General features: G+C 44.9%; 1 protein-coding gene across 1 annotated transcript; it reads left to right on the forward strand.

The window, feature by feature from the left end:
* Positions 1 to 227: 227 nt before the first annotated feature.
* On the forward strand, positions 228 to 22,108 carry C16H13orf42 (chromosome 16 C13orf42 homolog). Its single transcript, XM_070578818.1, has 4 exons — positions 228 to 775; positions 16,709 to 16,856; positions 18,419 to 18,659; positions 19,640 to 22,108. The coding sequence occupies exons 1-4, from the start codon at positions 359 to 361 to the stop codon at positions 19,812 to 19,814; spliced, it is 981 nt and encodes a 326-aa protein (XP_070434919.1). The 5' UTR covers positions 228 to 358; the 3' UTR covers positions 19,815 to 22,108.
* Positions 22,109 to 22,521: the final 413 nt, after the last annotated feature.

Here is a 22,521-nt window from a genome sequence, read left to right on the forward strand (position 1 = left end):
GAGAAGTATTGTCACACTTTCCCCATCCACCTGGGGCCTTCGATGGAAGAGCACAGAAGGAATTTGCCTGAAATGGTGCTTAAAGCCAGCCAGGGCGCTTGCTGTTAAGCTCACGGTGCACTACCTCATATCTTCGGGTGGCTTATGACATCTTGGTTATTGGACGTAAATGTCGACCCCATGAGAGATGCCCAGGTCGCCCGCCTGACCGAGCCCACAGCTGCTGGGATTCCAGAGATCGGAGGCCTCCTGGCAGGCAGATGGCGGCACGCCTGCGTGTTGCCTTCTCTACCCCCAGCTAGATTAGGTGGCGCCGCGCAGGCAGCTGGAAGGCACCCACAGAGAGAAATCGAGCACTATGTTCAGAAAGATCCACTCCATCTTTAACTCCAGCCCGCAGAGGAAGGCGGAGGTGGCGGAGAGTTCCTGCTACGACGGAGCCAGCCCCTCGGTGAGGCTGACCCGCAGCAGCTCCATGTATGTGGTCGGCGACCACGGGGAGAAATTCAGCGAGTCCTTAAAGAAATACAAAAGCGCCAGCAGCATGGACACCAGCCTGTACTACCTGCAGCGGGAGGGGGACCGGGCCTGGATGTATTCGCGCACCCAGGACTGCCTGCAGTACTTAGAGGAGCTGCTCGCCTTGCGCAAGAAGTATCTGAGCAGCCTCAACGACCTGAAGCCCAGCCGCGCCCGGGGCGCCTCCTCGACGTCCTCCAAATCCTCCAAGGGAGGAAAAAAGGCCCTTGGCCAGTCCACCTCCAAAGAGATGAAGGTAAGTGCCGCTGAGAAGTGCAGTTCAGAGTTCTTCCAGGAGCCTCGGAGGCCAGTTTGAAACCTGGCTCAGCCCCCGTCTCATCCACACGCAGTTTAATTAATGTGCACGTTCTGAGCAATGGCTCAGCTGTCTCTCAGAGGCTCTCCATTGCCTCGTCCCCGGCCTGGGGAAGGGTGGCCAGCCCCATGTAGATTTTTCCGGGCAGAGGCAACGGGGAGGAGCCGTTAACGGTGTCCCCAGAGCAGCCTGCAGGGAGGGCCTCGTCTTCAGTATCAGGGGGCACCGCTTCGCCTCGTCCATCTGTCACTTACCGCCCGCTTCATGGGTGAGATAACACTTACAGGGCATCTAAAAATCCCAGTGAAAAGTGACGTCTTCATGTGAACTAGATGTTTTAAAATCTATAAGTGTTTTGCCCCACGTGAGCCAAACAGATAGAGGATTTGCTCCGTCTGTACCTTGGGCCCGGGTATTTTGGAAAAACCTGCACAGTCTCAGAGAGAGTCTGTGACTCCAAGGAGATGGCATGACAGCCTCGATGGGTTCTGGAGGCTTCAAGCCCAGTTAGACCAAGCAGGAAATGAGTGCAAGAAGTAACTTGCATTTATCTCATCGTTTACGCTTATCACAGTGTTTGTGCACATTATCTTTCTTTGAGCGTTCCAATAGTGTTGTAGGAGGCCGTGGGAGGACCTCCCTCTGTATCACAGAAGAGCAAGCCGAGGCTCGGTGACCTGATTCCAATAGGACCCCCGATTCATTCAGCTACTTGTTCCTTCATTTCCCTAGAGCAGGCCTGTCTCCCCCACATGCTAGCTGTCTCCCCAGAGGGCCCTGCAGGCAGTGCAAGCCCCCATTAATGCTGAATGACTGATTGGCCTGCTACCCAGTCTCTGAGGCTCGGCCTCGCCCACCTGGTTTCTACTGTCTGCATTTTATCCCAGGTGGGAGCAGCTTAAATAATCATTTGAACTCCCAAACTATGGCGGTGTTGGGGCTCATACAGAGGGTCCCCGCCTTAGGTCCCAGTACTGACCCTGTGGCCAGGCAGCTGTAGATTTGCGGGCCAGTCACCTATCCTTTGTGGCCACCTCCGATGACAGGGAGTTGAGGGGTTTCTGGCCTCCCTTCCGGCTTCAGAGCCCTGGGGTTCTAGGTTCTGCTTGGATGCCCTCCAGGCACAACATTCTCCTGCAAAATGCCGTCCTCTCTTGTAGAACCCTGCTCCCTGCCTGCCCGCTCCCTTCCTAGTTGAGTTGCCTGAAGACAGAGGGAGGACTTAGAGGCAGGATAACCGGCTGTGGCCCCTACAGGAATGGCCGTGAAGAGGGTCACAGACACGACACAGTGGATGGATTTCCTCAGGGGGCACCTCCTACCTGCTGTAACCAGGAAAGAGTTTTAAAATGACTTTGAAGTCAGTCAGACCAAGGCCTGAATTTTAGATCTGTGTTTACCACCTGTGTGTCTTTGTCAAGTTCAGTTGACCTCTCTGGGCCTCTCTTTCTGTAGCATACAAATGGGAATGAGACTATCCCTTATGAGGAGGAAGCAAGATCCTGCCTGTGATAGGACCTGGCACACCTTGCGTTGTCCGGGGTTTACTGACTCTGAAATGCGGTGTCAGGGCAGCCTGTAGACCAGCTGCTCTCCTTCCTCATCACGCCTGAAGAAAGAGCCGTGTGCTGGGTGTGCCTGAGAAATAAGAGATGCGGTCTCTCTGGCTAGCAAGGTGGCCTGTGGTAGCCTCGCTCTCTGTGCACAGCAGGGGCAGGGGACCAGGAGAGCGCCTTCCTTCTGAAATGTCATCACCTTCCCGCTCTGGTAGAAAATGCCTGCTGATATTCAGGTTTAGGGCCAAAACATTTTTTCCCCTGAACTCCTGTTATGTACTGAATTGTGTCTCCCCAAAATCTTATGTTTAAGTCCTGTCCCCCATCACCTCAGAAGGGGACCTTCTTTGGAAATAGGGTGATTACAGATATAATTAATTAGTTAGGGTGATTGCAGGTTATTAAGGTGGACATTTAATGCAATATCACTGGTGTCTTTATAAAAAGGGGAGGTTGGGGCACAGGCACGCACACACAGAGAATGCTGGTGAAGATTGGGGTTATTCCGCCACAAGCCAAGGAACTCCCAGAAGTTAGGAGAGAGGCCTGGAACAGACCCTTCCCTAGGCTTTCAAAGACAGCATGGCCCTGCTGACACCTTGATCTCAGACTTCCAGCCTCCAGAACTATGAGACAAGAAATTTCTGTTGCTCTAAGCTGCCCAGCTTATGGTTCTTTATTATGGCAGCCCCAGGAAATGCATACACCCCTCTACAGAATTAGTCTTTTCTCTTCTCTGATGTTAATCTAAACAATTCTCTGTCCTGGTGTTTACCATGTCTTATTGTGGTTTGCTAACATGTGTGTCTCCCCTGGTGGACCACAGGAAGAGTGGTAAGTTTGATGATGCTGAAACAGTATCTTTGTCATTGTTCTATCCCCAGAGCATAGCAGTGAATACTTATTGGTCACTGATGTATGCTTTATAAACTTTAAAGTCGGTTGTTTTTCCGGGAAAGCTGGCCTCAGGTAGCGGGGAGCAGTGTTCCCTGGGCAACGGAGCACCACGGCAGCCCCTTCCTCCCTCCCCACAATTCCAGCCCCTGGCCTCGTCATAGAACCTAAGTTCCTCTGCCTGTCTCTCTTTTGGGGAAAGACAATGGCTTTTAAACTGTTCTGTTTAAAACTCTCAGTAAGAAGTATGTTTTAGATATTGACTCACTTTACCCAAACACACAACCGAAACGAAAGTGTCATGAAATAGACTTATTCTTGTTCTCTGTTATATAATCTGATGTTTTTCAAAGTATTCGATACCATTCTTTTTTATTTTTTAACCTTAGTCATGAAATGCTAAATTTATTTCACAAGCCACTACTGGGTTAAGACCCACAGTTTCTCACACCCTGGAGTAAGGCATTCCAATAGGTCCCCTTGAAATGCTAACGTGTCTAAGGCTTGAAGTGCCAGGGTGCCAAGTGGTCTGTTATCCCAGGCCCCTGGAGATACTAATTGCCTAGAAGGGCATCTCTGTGGGTCCATGGGAGGAGGAAGCGAGGACGGGCCAGAGGGGAGGTGAGCCTGGGGTGAGTGTGGGAAGCCGTCCTGGGCCCCCATATGGTGGAGGTCCTGGCCAGGCCCTGTGACAATCTGCTTCTCCCTCAGAATAGGAGGTCATTACAAAAATGAACGAAACACACTTTTTGCAACATTTTTAAATCAAAACAAACAAAAATCCATATCTCAGGTTTTTGTGTCAGTGTTGAGCATAAGCTGCAGTTTGGGACTCATCATATTTGGATGCTCAAATGTTAAAATTTCCAACACAGTGCAAAATTCATGTGGCGGAGGGACAGCATATTTGAAAGTGTCCTGTCCTGGAACATAGTGTTTCTGAACTGTTGGGGCAAGGCCACCTGACACCCCTGCCCTGGGCACCTCATGTGCTTCTGTGAGGGAAGAGAGGCAGTGATGGTCTCTTCCACACCCACCTCCCCTGGCTCCTGTGCCACAGCCCAGGCTCAATCAGGACCAATCAGCAGTTATTCCTGACTTTTAATCACCCTCCAAACCCCACAGTTTGAGTATTAGCCCCATTCTACAGATGAGAAAACCGGGGCTCAGAGACGTTAAGCAATTCATGTAAGTCTGTGCACCTGATAAAGAGAGAGCCAGGATTTAAACCTAGTCTGTATCATGTTAGAACTCACAGTCCTGTCAGTGTATCCACAGCAGCTTTTAACTGGAAAGCACATTTTGAGCTTGTCTAATCTGTATCAGATGTGGGAGTGTGCCCCTCAGGACGAGGCGAGGAGGCTGCTTTCTCCTGCACATCTGGGCCAGGGAGAATTGTCAGCCAGGTTCCTGTCTCCTACGCTGTGTGGATTCTGTGCAAGGGTGGAATTCTCCCAGGCGACCACATGGCCCATGCTTTCTTTATCCAGGAGAAACTTGGCTGGAAGCATGACTCATAGGCATGCTTTACGCTCTCCTCTCCACAATCCATGAGTAAAATTTCCCTCTGGACAGCTTCTCTTCACATGGCTGCCTCTGATTCCAATTTTACTCTTGGTCTCCGCAGCATCAAAACATTTAGTTGTATTATCTGCTTTTGCCTTTCTCAACACGCATGAGGGAGAAGCTGGGGAAACAGTGTGAGCACAGCTACAGTAAGAACTTCACAATGGGTAGGTACTGTGTCCTCAAATCATTTCAGCAGAAATACTCTCAGATTTCCCAACTCCTTCTTCAAAGTCTCTGACATGATCCACACACCAGCAGAATAACGTAGCAACAGAAACTGGAAAATCAGGAGAGAAAAAACATCAACATAAAATCAAGACCGCTCAAAAGAATATGCAGATCATACAGGCTAAATCAGCTGCCAAAAATGAGCTTTATCGACTCTGCACTTTCTGGAAGCTGCAATAAAAAGGGAGCTGGATTCATTTAAAAATTTTGGCTCTCTGAGAGGAAGAACCATACCCATTGCTTAGGGGAAGCGAGATTTTACCTGGCTTTAAATTCCAAAATTTCTCGTATGGGACTTGATACAGGGTATTGTATGTGATGTAATTTGTAATGCCCTCAATAATATTTTAGTAACAATTCATCAATAGATATATCATTCATTCGTTCCTTCATTCCTTCACCAACACATATTTATTGTGCGCGTGCTGCATGTCAGGAACTAGTCTAGATACTTGTAAGCAAGTCGAAATCCCTGTGCTCATGGGACAGTCTCTCTTGGGGGAGAGCAAGCTATAAACCAGCACACAGATTTCTGGTGGCGATTTCTCAGAGGCCCTGCTGTGACAACCAAGGGCGCAGCATTGCCCTGCCTCTTAGCGAGGGCCTAGGGAACGCCTGAGTACGAGGCATCTGCTGGTCCCTTCTGAACCCAGTGGAGAATTCAGACGTCAGAGGCATGGATGGACCACACAACCCTCCAAAGACTTTTTTCAAAATCTTCTGTCGATGTGGCTCACCCTATGAGAGAAAAATGTCTGTAAAAAGTAAGCAGTTGTCCTATTGAGTTTCTTGCAATGTTCCTCCTCTTTCTAGCATCTTGAAGAGCAAATTGCTTCCTCTGCAATCTGTTCAAGGGACGTGACTGGCACTGGCCTCTGCGTGTTCCTCTCCTCACCTTCTTGTTATCTTGGTAATTTCTTCAAGCTGCTGGGAGGGGCTCTGGCTTATTTGAGTTTTCTCTTTTCACTCCTTCTCATAAACAACACTTCTCTCATCCTAGGCTTTTTTTTTTTTTTTAAAATAACAGCTTTAATTCACATATCATAAAATTATACAATTATATATACATTTATATACAATTATACCCATAAAAGTGTATAATTGAGTGGTTTCTAGAATATTCAGAGTTGTGTAACCCATCATCACTATCTAATTCCTGGACATTTTCATAACCCATTTCAGCTCTTTTTTTTTTTTGGTGGTAAAATAAACATAACATAAAAGTGACTATATTCAACATAGTACTTCATAGCTCCTTAAATGAGCACTTTTTAGGATAATGAAGTCTATCACAGCTAAGGAATTCTTAAGTGCTTTTCTTTGAATAATTTTATATAGATTTCTTTTAAAGAAAAATGTATAACACTGGATACCTTTCAACTTATTAATTGTCAGATAATATCCAGAGTTCTTCACACTAGACCTCCATGAATCTTTCCAAATTGTCATTTATATAAACCCATAATAACTCATCCAAAAGACTATTAAGTCTTAATTAATATATTTTTAGAAAACTTTACCAAAGTATATTAATATTATACTAGAAAATGAATTCCTTAAAAGGTCATGGAAGCTCTAAACATACTTTATTTAGGAATTAGGGGAATGTTTTAATGAAAGATTTGACAATTATCTCTTAATTTCTTAAAATATATAATAGACTTTTTAAGCAAAATATTTAAAACTTAAAAAAATTTACCATTTAACCATTTTTAAGTGTATAACTAGTGGCATTAAGTGCATTTACAAGGTTGTGTGTAGCTTACCACTATCCATTTCCAGAACTTTTTCATCATCCCAAGCAGGTCGTCTATATCCATTAAACAGGAACTCCTCATACCTTTGGTAACCTCGATTCTACTTTCTGTCTCCATGAATTTGTCTATTGTAGGAACCTCGTGTAAATGGGATCATCCCATATTCGTCCTCTGTGACTGGCTTTTTTCACCTAGCATAATGTTTTCAAGGTTCGCCTATGCTGTAGCATGTGTCAGAACTTCCTTTATAAAGCTGATCAGCTTGAGTTTTGATGGGAGGTGAAGAGGAAAAGTTTGAGATTACGCTCTGATTCTGACCAGAGTGCTTGCCAGCATTTGGGATCCTCACTGAGGGCTGTTCCACACACTTTCAGCACCAAATGAACAGGTAAACAGCCAGCATCCCACTAGGAGGACTGGCCATGTAAGTGGACACTGGCCTGGATGGACCACAGAGAAGAGCCTCAGGGAGGCTGGCCACAGAGCCAGGGCTGGCCCAGGGAGGCCGTTTGGGGTTGGGTGCACTGCCCCATGGAACGTTGCCCAGGTGGTTTGGGATGGACATTTTTTTGAGACTGGGGTTACCAGTCACCTACCACAGCCAGAAGAAACCTCATGAATTCCCCTGTGGATCATCTAGTTCCAAGCAGCTTGGGTACCTGATATATCTACCTGGATGAACCAGCTGCAAAATGTGCATCCTCCTTGCACACTCCCCACCTCTCCCTCACTAAAGAAATTCACCTGCTACAAGAATGATTGAAAAAGAACCAATAGGATTCTGGAGAATGCCTGCCAAAAGTGATTGATTTTTATTTAAAATAGTTTTATTCTGACAATAGTTAGCTTTCGGAATCAATTTTCCATGGAGGCTATTCAATCCTGGTTCATAAAATAAGACCATATGAACAGCAAATGGAAGATGCTTCCTCCTCTATGGCAGGAGGGTCTGAATCCAATTCATCTGAAACAGTTCCAAACCATCCATATATAAATTGCATATGGGATGGGAAACAGGTTCTGGCTCTGTTTTATGCCACTGGGAGTTATTTTTCAGATCTGTTGGGGAGACTTTCTGCAAACACAGTAATACTAAAATGCAGGTTTTCTGTGAGCATCAATTACTGGGGGTCTATATCTGATTTGCAGAGTTGAAAGGCAGTAAAAATTCATTATGAGCTGCAAAGAATATTCCATTATGCTTGGCAGAGCTCTCCACAAGATGACAGACAGTATAATAATGACTGATAACAGAGCGTATAATTCCTGCAGCCCCTCTCAGTCAGGCCACAAGATGGGTAATTGTATTTCCCAATCCATCTTCCAGGCACCTGCTGTTTGCTCAGCCTGGAAACAATTCCTGTTCTCTTTATCCTCTCCACCACACCTTGGTCACCTGGCTAGCTTCTTGCCTTTTATGACAGCAGGGAAAGCACTTCCCCGGAAGCTTTTTCTCCCAGCTGCGGTCTAACGCAGTGGGTTCTCTTCCTCACGGTGTCTGACGCCTGTCTCAGCACTCAGCACTCAGCATTGTAACTGTCTCTTCATTTGCTATTTCTGCTGTGAGCTCATCGTGTGGAGGCACCATGTCTTATTTATCTTCTGAACTCTAACCTTTAGCACGTGTCCAGGCACAGAGAAGATGTCCAATAAGCCAGTCAGCTGAGAAACTCCAACTGTAATTTAAGAAGGAAATTGTTCCAAAGTTTAATGGAAAATCTGCAGAAGTAATAGGTCTGTGGTGTTTAATGAACGAACAACTATGTTTTGTTTTTAATGGAGTAGAATATAGTTTGAGTGTATTCATATGGAATCATATTCTAACAATTTAAATATCCAGTGTGCGATGGGTCAGAGCTCACCATCAAAAGGACAGTATCTTAGGTAAACATTTTTTTCTGATGATAAAGTTATATTTGCTCCATTAGATGAAATTTATAAAACACAGAAAAGTGTAAAGAGGAATAGAAACATAACAGAATCCTACCATCCGGAGATAAGCACCGTAAAATGTTTAGGTATATTTTCTTTCAATCATTTATTTCCTATATATTTGCATATATGTATATTAGGATTGCCAGAGAAAGTAAAGGATGCCTAGTTAAATCTGAATTTCAGTTAAACAATGAATAATTTTTTAGTATAAGTATGTTCCATGCAATATTTAGTATATGTTTATACTAAAAACTTATTCATTATTTATATGAAATTTAACTGCCATTCTGTATTTTTATTTGCGAAATTTGGCAACCTTAATGTATATCTATGTATAAATTTACTAAATTTGGTTCATACCATATGCTTTTTTATAATCTCTTTTTTCAGTTAATGTTATATATTGTGGGTTCTTTCCCATCTCATTAACTAGTTTGTGAAAACAAAAGTTTAACGGCAAAAAATTTAACAACTCACGTTCTTGAAACAATTATTAAAAATTGTAGATAAATACATCTTACTCCATGTCAATAAAGCATTTTTGAGCAGTGATTCCTAGAAGTGTAATTTATGGGTCAAAGGTTAAAAGTCATTCATTTTTAAAGATTCTTTTACATACTGCTTTCCGGAAACATTTTACAATTTATACTTTCATTAACAATGAGTTAGAAAGTCATTCTTATTGCACTTTATCAGCACCAAGTATTGTCATTAATTTAAAAAGTTTACTGATACAATAGATAAATTGCAGTATTTTATGGTACTTTTCTCTGATTATTGCTTGAGCAAAGAATGACCATTTTATTTTATCAAACCAATGGGTACTTCTTGTTTCATGGATTGCCCATGCATATCTTTATAAATTTTTCTTTTGACTGTATTAAAGATTTGTTATTTATTTATATGCACTCTTCTTATATTAAGGATATAAATACATCATCTGCTATGTTTGTTAGAAATATTTTCTCCAAGTTATGATGTATCTTTTAATTTTATTTTACATTTTTGGATGTACAAATGCTACTGATTTTTATGTAGGCAAATATGTCCATTTTTGTTTTTGATATTTCTTCCATTGTTTTCATGCTTTGAAAGTCCTTGTATGTCTTTAGGTCAATTACATATTTGCCATTTTTCCCCTTTTTTATAGTTCCACTTTTAAATATTAAACCCTTTTATCTATCAGCAATTTATTTTGTTACGTAGTGGCAAATGAGAATTCAAGTTGAATTTTTCACAAACAGCATAATTTCCCAACACCATTTGACACATCCATCCCTTCTCTCCTTGGATTGTCATGTTTCACTTATCATATGTGATGATTTTTTACTGTGTTTCAAAGATATTAATTCAATTCCATCAGTTAGGCTTCTAACAGTTTGATAAATGTCAGTAAAAATTTTTCGTTCAGTGTTTTGTTAAAGCAAGATGACCATTTAGATGACGTATAAGGTGAAGAGTTACCGGATGCTAGCGACAGAAATAATGGTCTTATGTTTACAAAGCTGGGAGAAAAAAGACTAAACCTATCAGCCTAAGAGTCTGCAACCTCTGATACCAAAGACAGAGGGTGTGCAGCTATGCTCCCACAGCGATTGTAAGATTTAGTTATAATAGGTGATATCAAGGTTTAGTTAGCCTAGAATTCCCGACAAAACTCTTCCTTCTTTTTATCTTTGAGCTGATTTTCTCAGCTCTGTTGTCTCTTTCACTGATTTTTTTTTGTTTTTTTTTTTTAGCTCTGGTCGGTCTACCACTTAGCTTAACTATTGAAAATCTGTACACAGGTATGCGTATGGTTGTATTTAAATTTCAGTGACTATCCTTTTCTCAAGTTGTTTCTTTCTTGCATCTATAGTTCTTGTTTTGTAAACTCCCACTTTTTTTCACAAACCCCTATTCAATAATCGGTTCACATTTCTCAGGTGCTGTAGTATAAAGGGAGAAAATAAGCATCACTTTGGACTTGATCTTGGATAGCCATCCTGAGGATGGCAGAAGGCAAAGAGGATGAATCAGTTAGAGCTCATAAGGTTTATCCTGAAAAGCTTCTTTTGAGGATATTAAATTGCTTGTGGCTAAATTTGAACTGTTTTTCATTTAATTTCACCCAGCTGAATGATCCAAGGGAAAAATCTTCTCAATCCAGACCAATTCCACATTTGATCCTGGAAGTTTCATTACCGACATTGACATTCATATTTCTAGGTATTATTAGCTCAAAAGATTATTATCATCAGTACTTCATAAAAATAAGTATAAAGTTCTTAAATTTGCTAAGTTAAATCCAAAAGTATACGCTAGCAGCATGCAAACCGATTGGAGAATATAAACATTAGGTAAGGGTGTGTAGAGAGCATACATTCATTCACTCAACAAATAGTTATGACTCCATGCCAGGCACTGAAATAGGTGCTCCACATTCACAGATGAAAAGACAGTTTGTCTGTCCTGATGCAACCCAAAGTCTGAAGCTGCAACTCTCAGCATCATTGCCTGAACCACACTGGGGTGTGGAGTTTCCTTGGAAGAGAAACAGGTAAAATTACAACCAGAATGTTGGGAGTTTCGTATATTGTACAACCTGTCTCATGTACGCAGAGGCTGGCAGTGAGTATCTATCAAAAGGGAGTCATATCCGTGAGTGTTATTTGCCAAAGCTATGTCAAAGAAGAGGTTAAGACCATTGGTCTAGTGTGAAGTGACGAGGGTATATTACAAGGTGCTAGAATGGACTCTCCACACAAGGCAGAACATGAGCCTAGCAAAGAGGGCCTACGTCTGTCTGCTGCCACGAGTGAAAGCTTCAGAGAAGAGGTGACATGTAAGCTGGCCCTGGAGGAGGTGAGGGGGAATTGCCAAGTAGGGGAGATGAGAAGGAGGCTAGATGCTCAGGGGTGGTCCTCTTGGCTTTGGATGGGTTTAGAATGCCCCCCTACCCTAACGTCTGACCAAATATTGCTATTTACAACTGGAAGTTCATTTTGTAGACTCCAGATTCCTTGTGGAAAATACTGACAGAATCCGGAAGAAAACGAACAGATCGGCGAAGGGACAGCCCAGGGAAACAGAGGGCAGGTGAAGTCAGGCAGGATGGCAGCTGATGAAAAGGCAGGAACTTGGAGTTTGGTTTGGAAAAATACAAAGGGGTCCATCCGGGAAAAGTAATCTGGGACCCAGGCCTGGTGTGAGGAGGTGGGACAGGAGGTTCGGAAAACGATAACCCTAGAGACCTTGAAGGTCAGATGTGAAAGGCAAGCTGGAGCAGAGTCGGCAGCACAATGCAGATGCTTTCAGAGAAAGTTCCTTCTCCCTGGGGCTGCTATGAGGTTGATGGCAAAAGAACATGAGCCCTGTGAAACGCAGGCCTGACCAGGTGCAGGAAGCAGGCTGCATTACATGCAGTCTTTCCAAGGACATAGTTAAAAGTTCTGGGCTAGAAAAAGGTCGAGACTGGGAGGGAAGCAATCCACTTTTTCCTGGAGTTCAGAATTCAGAGAGGGCAGATTATTTCAGATCTCACCCAGAGGTGCTGATGATTGACGTCCTATTTTCTACAACCACCTCTTTGTAAAGTAGATTTTTCTGTGACTTTAGCCTGAGCCTGGATCCCTGAGCCTCAGCGGATGCAGCTCTTGTGCTAGTGGTCTCTGCCGGAGACCCAGAGAACATCAAGGAGAGACAAGACAGGCCCATGGAAGCTGTGGGAAGCCAGAAAAAGCTAGAATCAGCCTGGGTTTAAACTAGGACCTGAAAAGGCCCAGAGAGCAGGGTCTCGTAGCTTAGCCTAGGTAGTCAGAAACATCATCATGAAATTCCTTTGGAGACATTTAAAAGTGTACTTTATAAAGTACAATAGAAGCTCTGTTGATCAAATCCTGCTTGACTGACTTTCCAGATCACTTGATGTTCACCATTCTCTCTACAAAACATACTCATGGCAAGCTGAATCCTTAAAACTGGATGCCAATCCAAACTAAGGTTTTATTGGCAAAATGCAAAATGACATATATGTAAGCACTAATCGTAGTAGCAAAAGACTGTAACAAGCTAAAGATCTGCCAGTGGGGCCTGTGGTTTGTTCCCACAGCGTGTCTGTGCAGTGGAGACTCTGCAGCTATTACAGGGGACCAGGAGGATCTCTAGTCACTGCTAGGAAGTAATCCGAGGACACACTGAGTGAAGAAAGTGATGTTCACAGGTGGATATTGCATGCTACCATTTGTTTTTTAAAAATGTCAGTACATACAAGTAGAAATATACATTTACTTATGTTTTCATACAACAACGATGGAGAGAGAGATAAACAAAAAACTTGGTGTCTAACCAGAATGCAGTCTAGCAGAGTTGAATGCCGAACATTAAACCCAGGAAGCAAACCAAACTGCATCAATGCAAGCAGAGGGAGTGCCTCCCAGGAAGGGATTTAGGTCAAGTTTGGGGGCTGGGATAGAAAGACGGATGTTGGGTGCACCCCCGTGGATGGGATGCTCTCATACCCTCTGGCTAGTGAGGAGGCAGGTTCAGAGGATGGATGGAGTCCCCTTACCTGGCCTCTCTGTGTGCCAAGCCATAGGAAGGACACAAGGAGCCTGGGCCCTGAAATTCAGGAGCTCTAATCCTCTTTCTTCAGGGACCTGAGTCCTTCCTCTTGGGTTCTGTCCCAGGTGTCCTTGGCTTCATGGAGATGCTCCTGTCTGTTCTTGCAAAGCCAGGGAGTAAGACTGGCACTCAGGATTTGCATCCTAAACCGGACCCTGAGGTGGGGATTTGTGGGTGCTCTTGCTGCCTCCCTCATGCCCGGGGCCCTGTAGAGTGGAGGTTCTCAACTGCTGTGTATTAGAATCACTTGATTCTCTCAATTAGTTGGCCTGAGAAAGGGCCAGGTATAAATATTCTCTAAGAGCAGCCCAGGAGATCCTGACGTCCAGCTGGGATTGGGGAGCGCTGTCACAAAATCTCCCCGATGGGGAGGAGGGAGAGGCAGACCACCCCTGCCTCCCGAGCTGGGCTCCCAGACTCCGTCAAGGGGCGGTGCTTTCACGTGCAGGGAAGGAAGGCAGAGCGAAGTATGGAAGGAAAGCGATTGTTTATTCGTTTACGTTTATGTCCCTACCTCATTGCATGAAGGGTTTGGAGGGAACTGATGAAGGTAATAGCAGCTGGCGGGGGAAGCTCTCTTTTGGGATGAGACTTGGTCACACAGGTATGTATGGGTCAGCCACAAACAATGTCACCAGTGTGTCACCAATGTCTCACTCTCCAGCCACACCAGGATCCAAAAGCTCTCCTAACAGAAACAAGTTTTATAATACTAAGGTATTGAATGACCAGCTAGAGACCCTGGAGGTGGGGCCTGGAAGGGGGCATTCCTCAGTGTCGGCTAGGGAGCGTACCAGTCCGTGTCTCTGCATGTGCCCAGGATGGCAGTCACTGCCAAACACAGTAGAAAGGGAAAGTTATGGGAGCGACACCTGAATCCTGAATCATCAAGCTTCAAGTCTGGGAAACTAACATGTTTGGCTATTTGGACTAACCAACAAGTGTGCAGCTGAAAGTGCTGTGATCCGTTAGCTTCTGTGGACCGCGAGTTCAGTGGTTAAGGTGGTGATGCATATGCTAGTGGTTTATTTTTTTATTTTGTAAGTGTTATCCTCAGAGGATAATACGTGAGGAGATTCGGGAACTTCACAGAGGCCACAGCATAAAGGATTCGCATTAACCTAACTAATGGTAGGGTACTCACTGTTTTCTTAGCTTGAATAGTTAAGACACTGAAGTAGACTCTTTTCTAAACTCTTTAATAAATGAAAACGATTCATTCAGGCTGCTCTGAGCTGAGGGCCAAAGCCTGCTTCCCAGAGACACGGAGGCGTGAATAGCTAGATCAAATTGTAGGGTGACCCAGGCAAAAAAGACGATGTCCACAGGCAAGACTAAGACTCTAGCATTAAGCCAAACACTGATAGCAGTTGCTGCTAGAGATGGGGTCATCCCCTCCGTGTAGAGATGGGGTCGTCCCCTCCGTGTAGAGATAGGGTCGTCCCCTCCGTGTAGAGATGGGTTTTGAGATGCAAAAACCTATGGATCTTGCATTCTTGTTAAATAATATTCATCCTTCCTTTGGGGCTCATTCCAGATTGTAAGGCTTTCTCTATTCTTTGTTTCTCTCTCTTCCACTTCACAAACAAAACGCTCTAAAATGATATAAACGTCCTAATGGAATTAGGTTAGATTACGGAGGACCACAGAGTCTAGAGGAGGGAAACAACCCAGGAAAGGGGTGTCTTCCTGGAGAAGGAGCTGCCTCAGCCAAGTCTTACTGGATGAATAGGAGTCAGCCAGATGAGGCGTTCAAGCTAGAGGGACCAGCCAGAGAAAACGCAGGGAGAATAAAAAAGTATGGACTTGTCTCCAGGGCTGAGCCCTCTTGTCATCTGCCTGATGTGCTCACATGGACCTTCAACCAGCCTCTCGGTTTTTCGGTCCTGCATCCCGTTCCCAGTCAGTGGCATACTTGGTGTTGCCAAGTCTGGAGCATTTCTGGTTCCCAAGCATCAAATAGTCCCGGGTCTCGGCTGCTTCCCCCACTTACGATGCTCTGGGTGGTCAGTCCTTTGCTCTGTTACGTCAATTACCCCGCTGTTACATCAATTACCCCTCTGTTACTTCAATGGCCCCTCTTCAACCGCTTTCCAACTGCCAGAAGCTTTTGGAAATCTCTCTTTCACTCATGGCCGCTCTCTTGTTCTCTTTGTCATTGGGGTTTTACTTTCCCTCCTCCTTGCTTTCATTTTAGCGGGCTCTTTGAAGGGGGAGGGGTATGATGACACGTGGATAGTTTTCTACTTTTCGCAGAAAAGATTCAGGTGTATGTTGTCATTCTTCAATATTTTCTCTAAGAAATCTCCTTACAAATATAAAAGGAAAAAAGCCCTCATTTAAAAATGTTTTCTAGTAGTACAAAATGCATGTATTTCACCAAAATCTTGCACATACATAGAGATGTCATCCTTTTATTTCCCAACATGCCAGTCTGTAATTTAATCATATTCCTTTTTAATACCATCCTACTTTCAAAATGCTCACATAGAGTAAAAGAACTCCACGCACAGTCAAAATAGCCCGGGTTAACACACATTGCCCCCTTTCGTTTTCTCTCTGACTTCTCTCATTTCCTAAATTCCTAAATTTCCTAAATTCAGAGAGCTTTTTATTAGCCCACATATTGACTCTATGCCTTTCATCGTGAGTTCTCCATCCAAGTCCACCATGGTGTTTGAACTTCCATGTCAGTCACTTGTGGGCCCTTGTGAAGAGGAAGATGATGAATGAGGTCATGAAGGAGAACAAGACAGGATGGAGTCCCGGAACCTAGTTAGGCACTCGGTAGATTTTCTGTAACTCTATATTTTATAATTCTTTATATTTTTCAAACAATCACACTAATTTCTCTCGAGTTTATTCCATGACTTGAGCCCAAATTTGGCCACTTTAGCTACTGACAATTCTTAGGGAGCATTTCCAACGTACTTGTCCTTTCTTTCCTGCTGTGGGCATCTTATCACCCGCCTAAAGAACTGTACAATCCTTATTGGGTGTTTGGCCGGGGAACAAAGCCAAAGAAAGTCTAAGCATTTTGCCTAATGGTCAACAACAATCCCTGACCAAGAAAGAAGCAGTTCTTATCACCCTTTCTCTCTCCCCCCTTGAGGTAATTGGAAATCCATTGACCCACAGCAATTGTGGGTCTGGAGTATCTATCTGCCTGCCACAGGGCACTTACTCAAATTTACCTTTTAAACTCTGCAACTTTATAACTTCACATACATTTAGTTTCAGTACATTTAATCCTTTTTGGTGGTTATGACTTATTCGTGTGAGGGCGCTCTGAGGCTGGCTCAGGCAACTCTCCTCCCCTTCACATCTAGCAGAAAACAGCCACAAAGAAGTACTCGCAGTTCAGCGCAGATGTGGCCGAGGCCATTGCCTTCTTTGACTCCATCATTGCAGAGCTGGACACAGAGAAACGGCCGCAGGCTGCTGAGGCAGACCAGCCCAATGAAGATGTGGACTTTGATGGTGAGTGCCGTCCCCCAGGGCAGAGGGTGGGTGGGTTGGGGGTCTCTGGAGTGGACTTATAAGATGGGCTATCAGGAATGCCACCTCCTGATTACAAGGAAACTCACGTCTACAAGCCGGAGCCTGGCTCTGAGCTTGTTCTTGTCCTTGGGGCCCTTGCTTTAGTTGTAGCTCCTGCCACCACCCCAGCCTACCCCTCCAACACTCGGGGCCATATTTGGACAAAAACTCCTTCCCTGTGGTTCACTTGCCACAGCTGAGACAGGGTAGGACTTCTGTAAGACTCCATGAGGGACACGATTAAAGAAAGGTGTTAGATGGGGAGTTGTTGTTACACAGATGTAGAGACAGAGTTTCAGTTTTGCAAGGTGAAAATGTTCTGGAGATCTGTCACTCAACAAGGTGAATATATTCACCACTACTGAACTGCACACAAAAAGATGGCTAAGATAGTAAATTTTATGTTATGTGTATTTTACCAAAATTTAAAAAAGAAAAAAAAGGAATAAACTGTATTTAAAAATCCAGCTTCTGACCCTACCTGAGCGAGCCTCGCCCTGGGGCAGCACTGTCTGCTATACTTGACTCTGACACTTCACCCACTTTGTCACCCCTCCCTCTAGCACTCCATCTGTGGCTTTCACAGGCCACCACTCTGCAAGGATGTATAGAGCAGAAGAGGGCCAGGTGCCTGCCCCAGGCCCAGCCTGATTGCTAGAGAAGGAGTGAAGTGAGGGCTGGGGGCGATGCTTTCCTCCTTATCAAGGTGTATCACTGGCTTTCTCCTGGTGGAGAGCGAAGAACTCAACACTGTTCATGAGTGGAGCCCACTTTTAAATTCCATTACTCAACTGTCAGTTTCTCCAATCTTTGACTTGCTCCCCATTGTGTAATTATTGATGATTTTATCCGGGGGTTACTGACTCCTGGTTACTGAGGTAACAGGTTTTGGTACCTATACTAAATGATTCTTGAATGTTTTATCTAATTCTCAAAAGACTACATTTGGGTGGCTTGTCGTTCTGGCCTTGATAGACGTGTATCTGTGACCTTCTGGTTCTCATTGGGTTCGGTGGAATTTCGCAGAAGGTTACTCCCATTTCGAAAGCTCGTTGTACCCTGCAGGTACCTGCCCTCCTCCCCCACCACAGCCCTTCAGTCTCTGACAAAGAACAGCCCTCTCCTCGGGAGTCGAACCTGGGGAAACCCAGGACGTTTGTGAAGGGACAACAAAATCCACTGTGGATGCAAGTGTCATCTTCACAGTTATAATTTTTTAATGAAAATGACTTTATGGCTTTTCTTCTGATAACAACAGTAAGGTATGTTCATTGTAAATCATATAGTCAAACAACATACCAAAACATAAAGAAGAAAGTAAAGAATACGACCTGTAACACCACCACCCAGAGATAATAATCACTGTTAACATTTTGGTAGACGTTCTTTCAAAAAGACATTTGTTGTGAGTTCTCAACCTGACTCACCCTCTCCATTGCCTTCTGCTCCTCGCAATGGCAATGGCAAGATCTCCTTTCCAGGTCCCTGCTTCTCTCTTCCAGTGGCCACCAGCTCCCGGGAGCATAGCTTGCACTCCAACTGGATCCTGCGGGTGCCACGCCGGCACTCGGAGGACATCGCTGCGCCCACCGTGCACATGACAGACGGCCAGTTTCGAAGGAGCACAGAGCGCAGGACCATCAGCACTCAGAGGAGACTCGAGAGGCACCCCATTTATTTGCCCAAGGCTGTGGAAGGAGCATTCAACACCTTGAAATTTAAGCCCAAAGCCTGCAAAAAAGAGTAAGTGCTTCAGCCAAATAGTATAACCAAGATGTTCTCATGTGCTCCTGATGCTGGTGGTGGTTCTTATGGTACCTTGAGCCCCCATCCTACATGGAAAAATTATTCTTGGGCATTTTTTGGGACGGAGGTCTTAGTTTAAAAAAATTTTTTTTGATGGGCTATCCACAAAGTCTAGCCTGGTTCACTGCTGTCACCACACCTAACTGTTGCTTCAGCTCTGCATCTGCCCCCCTTTCTTTCTGGCCCACTTGGTCCTCATGCTTTGTGTCATCCTCTCTCGCTGTTTCCCCCAAGTGCCACTGTCACACTGTGTGCCACAGGTTTTTAATGAGAGTTTGGAGTTGAAGAGGGCTTAGTACCAGGAGGAAACAACATCAAACCAATTAGACACCCTGCCTTAGAAAGGCATTAGCCAGGCTAGGTGGAGAACTTCTTGCTGGCTGGGCCACTCCTCACCATCTTGCCACCATCTATTGGCTTCTCTCCCTCTAGATTCTCCTCTCCCAAAACCAGTTACTGTCTCTAACCTCCAAATTCCTGTGACCTACTCATTCAGAGCAGTAAGTGCTCTCTTGCTTTGGCCAACCCAGGGCATGCCACCAGGACCTAACCTGTCATAACAGAAAGGGCTGTCTAGGCTTACCCACCTGTTTTCCTTTGTTTCTACATGAGCCACTCAACTCTGATGGATTCAGGGGTTTTCTAAAGAGCATTTTCCTCCTATAATAGTGGACCATGCACTGAACATTCCAAAACCAGGACCCAGTCCTCATCACCCATCTTTCACCTTCAAGGCCAGGCTGAGCTCCAGCTGAAGTCCATCCATGGCCCCCATGATGACACTGCTCTGTCCTCCCCAAGGCCCAGCCCTGGGGGAGCATCTAATGTTCTCCATTTGAATGGCGAATCAGAGCATCCCTTTTCTCTGCAGCTGGCCAAGCCAAACTTAAACCCTCTGCCTCGTTCCTCCCTTCCAGCCTGGGGAGCTCCAGACAGATCCTCTTCAACTTCTCGGGAGAAGACATGGAATGGGACGTGGAGCTCTTTGCGCTGGAGCCCCTGGCATCTCTGGGGGAGAACTACTGTGAGACAGAGAACCCCAAAGGTCAGTGGCTGCTTCGAGAGCGACTCTGGGAGCGAACGGTGCCCTGATGCCCTCAGTCCTTCTGCCTGGCCAAGGCAGGGGCCCTCACAAGGTGTCTGCTTTCAGCCCAGCATGAGGTGTTTGGCAGAGTTAAAAACGGAAATCGTAACAAAGTCAAGCCTGTGAGCACACTGCCTGCTGGTGCCCAGTTAGTGCCAAACACACCTGCGGCCTCCCAGAGGACCTGCCTTAGGAGACTTCTGGGGCCTGGCTCTCCCTGCAAGGGCAGGCTAGCAGGTAGTTACAGCCTACCTGGTCTTCAACAGCAGAATGTAACGGCAGGCCTTGAGGGGAGTGTCCAGGCTCCCTCCCTCGCCTCCCCTGGCCTGTTCCTAGCTCTTCGTGCATCTGTCCAAGTGGCTGCTAGTATCGTGCTTGGTACAGGAAATGAACCCACTCATGAATTTCTGGGCCAAAGTTTTTACAGAGGCAGCTCCTCTCTCTTCAGGCCTCAGAAACTCTCTTATATACTGAGGTTGCCTTCTTTTTGTGCAGAACTCAGTTCAGGAAGCAGCCCCTTTTGCCCTAACCTTTTTCACAATGTTCTGGAAACTTTCACTGGATTAGGCTGAAGAAGAAACCAGTGCCTTGGCAATGGGATGGTAGAAGGAGGGTGTGGAGACCCTGCCTCAGGACCACGCTATCTCCCCCAGACCCAAAGCTCAGCTCCACTCCGCACAGGCAGTTGGCTGGGGAAGGAGGGAGATGCAGTGGTGCTTGTACTCAGGGTCTCACCCAGAAGATCCTGATGGACCCCATGCAACTGGTTTATGACAGGCTATGCCTCACCTTTGCCCCAGTGAAGAGGGCAATCAGAATCATTAAGTTCCTTTGAACTAGAAAGGATTTCGGTATTTCAGTAGCTATCTGAACCAGAATTACATTTTTAAGGGATTCTTTGCATCTTCATGTGCTTTTTGCATTTTTGCTTATAGTCGTGCAGGCTCAAGTTTGAGAACCACTGGTTTGGAGAATACACTGCATTTTGTCCATCCTCACGTATTTATTCTGGCGTTTGCTTGTAAAAAAGATGTCACCTGAGGGGTGCATGCCCATGAATGCAAGAGTGCTAGGGAACATCATGAAGGGAGACATACTAGGAAAACCCAACAGTCCAAGGGCCAGCCTGGCGCCATAGTGGTTGAGTTCATGCACTCTGCTTTGGCGGCCCAGGGTTTGCAGGTTCAGATCCTGGGTGTGGACCTACACACTGCACATCAAGCCATGCTGTGGCAGTATCCCACATACAAAACAGAGGAAGGTGGGGACAGATGTTAGGTCAGTAACAAGCAAAGCTTTCCTTAAGCAAAAGGAGGAAGATTGGCAACAGATGTTAGCTCAGGGCCAATCTTCCTCACACAAAAGCAGAAAACAAACCAGTAGTCCAAATTAAGCCAAGGATGCTCTAGGCTAAAGTCACTCTGAGAGCTGAATAAAGCTGCCTTTCTGTCAGGCCCATGGATACATGATATTCTTATTGTTCAGTTTTTTAGAAAGAACCTTTTATTTACGTGAACCCAACTGTTTGCCTCTAAGTATTGTCTTGTGAGAAAAAATAAACCCTAATAATTATGTGGCATTCTTAGGAATTTTAGATCAACACATTTTCAGAATGAACATATGCTGGAAATGTTTTAATACTTGCCCTTCTTATTTTTTGAGTGCCAATGTCAATGTTTGGGAGATTTCTTTCATTTTGTTTCTTATACTAAGCCCACTACAGCCAGAAGCTTGACTGAAAAATAAATGTTTGGGAGGTTTGTTTTATAAACTTCACTAAAGCACACCAAGTTGACATCACCACATATCTTTCTTTTCCCAAAATGTGGCCTTGATTTGAAGCCCCACAAATGAAAGTCCACTGCTGAGGATAAACTCAGAACGAAGGTCTCTTTTCTCTGCCTCTTATCAAACTACAGTTTATCGTAGAGCGACCCTGACATTATGTGGTGAAGACGCTGTGTACATTTTGCTTTTACAGATAAGAAAAAGATAAACATGCCAGAGAGGATGTTTGGAGTCTGGATTTCTTTTTAGCCTTTATTGCACATGGGGCATGAAGCTGTGCTTTTCTCTTTTGCTGCATGTTTTGTATATTTTTGTCTTTAATGAGACTATGCACAGACTGTTTGAAAAATTCTGTGATTCAGAAACATAAGGCTGGCTCGTCTTTGGATGATTTTAGGTCTTTGAAATTGGTGATAAACCCCAGGATCTGGGCTCTACCTGGGGAATCCTGAGGTGGTATCTGCTGGGGTCTTGAAATAAATAAAATGAGACAATAAAAGTCAATTCAGTAAAATCAGTTGACATGATTGATTCTTTTCTTCTTTGAATTGACCAGTTATTCAGTCAGCTGGTCCATGGGGTGCTAGGTTAGTGGTCCTGGTTTTCCCAGGACTGTCTCAGTTTTGATATATGAAAATCTACCTATCCTTAGACAGAATATCCAAAAGAAGATGTGAGTCCCTGGCATCTGGCTTGTTCTTTAGCTCTTGGTTTCTGGCTCCCACCACAAAATGTCTTCTCCTTCACAGAGGAGATACACGGGGCTTTTAGTTTGGATGTGTATGCCCAGGCCTTTGCCTGGTTGCTAGGCAACTGAGAACATGGCTGCCAGGACAGAGCTTTCTGGTGCCCACTCTTAGACACAGAGTGGTTCTGACGGGAGGCTGCATTCCCCTCATCACTGATGGCCTTTTCATGGTGGATTAG

The sequence above is a fragment of the Equus przewalskii genome, chromosome 16 (assembly GCF_037783145.1).
Source record: "Equus przewalskii isolate Varuska chromosome 16, EquPr2, whole genome shotgun sequence".
Taxonomy (NCBI): domain Eukaryota; kingdom Metazoa; phylum Chordata; class Mammalia; order Perissodactyla; family Equidae; genus Equus; species Equus przewalskii.

Bases quoted from the DNA above. Each gene is read 5' to 3' on its own strand.
- C16H13orf42 (XM_070578818.1), top strand. From the start codon at position 359: ATGTTCAGAAAGATCCACTCCATCTTTAACTCCAGCCCGCAGAGGAAG. The intron at 16,857-18,418 runs GTGAGTGCCGTC...TCTCTCTTCCAG, and splicing joins TGAAGATGTGGACTTTGATG to TGGCCACCAGCTCCCGGGAG. The intron at 18,660-19,639 runs GTAAGTGCTTCA...CCTCCCTTCCAG, and splicing joins CCCAAAGCCTGCAAAAAAGA to CCTGGGGAGCTCCAGACAGA.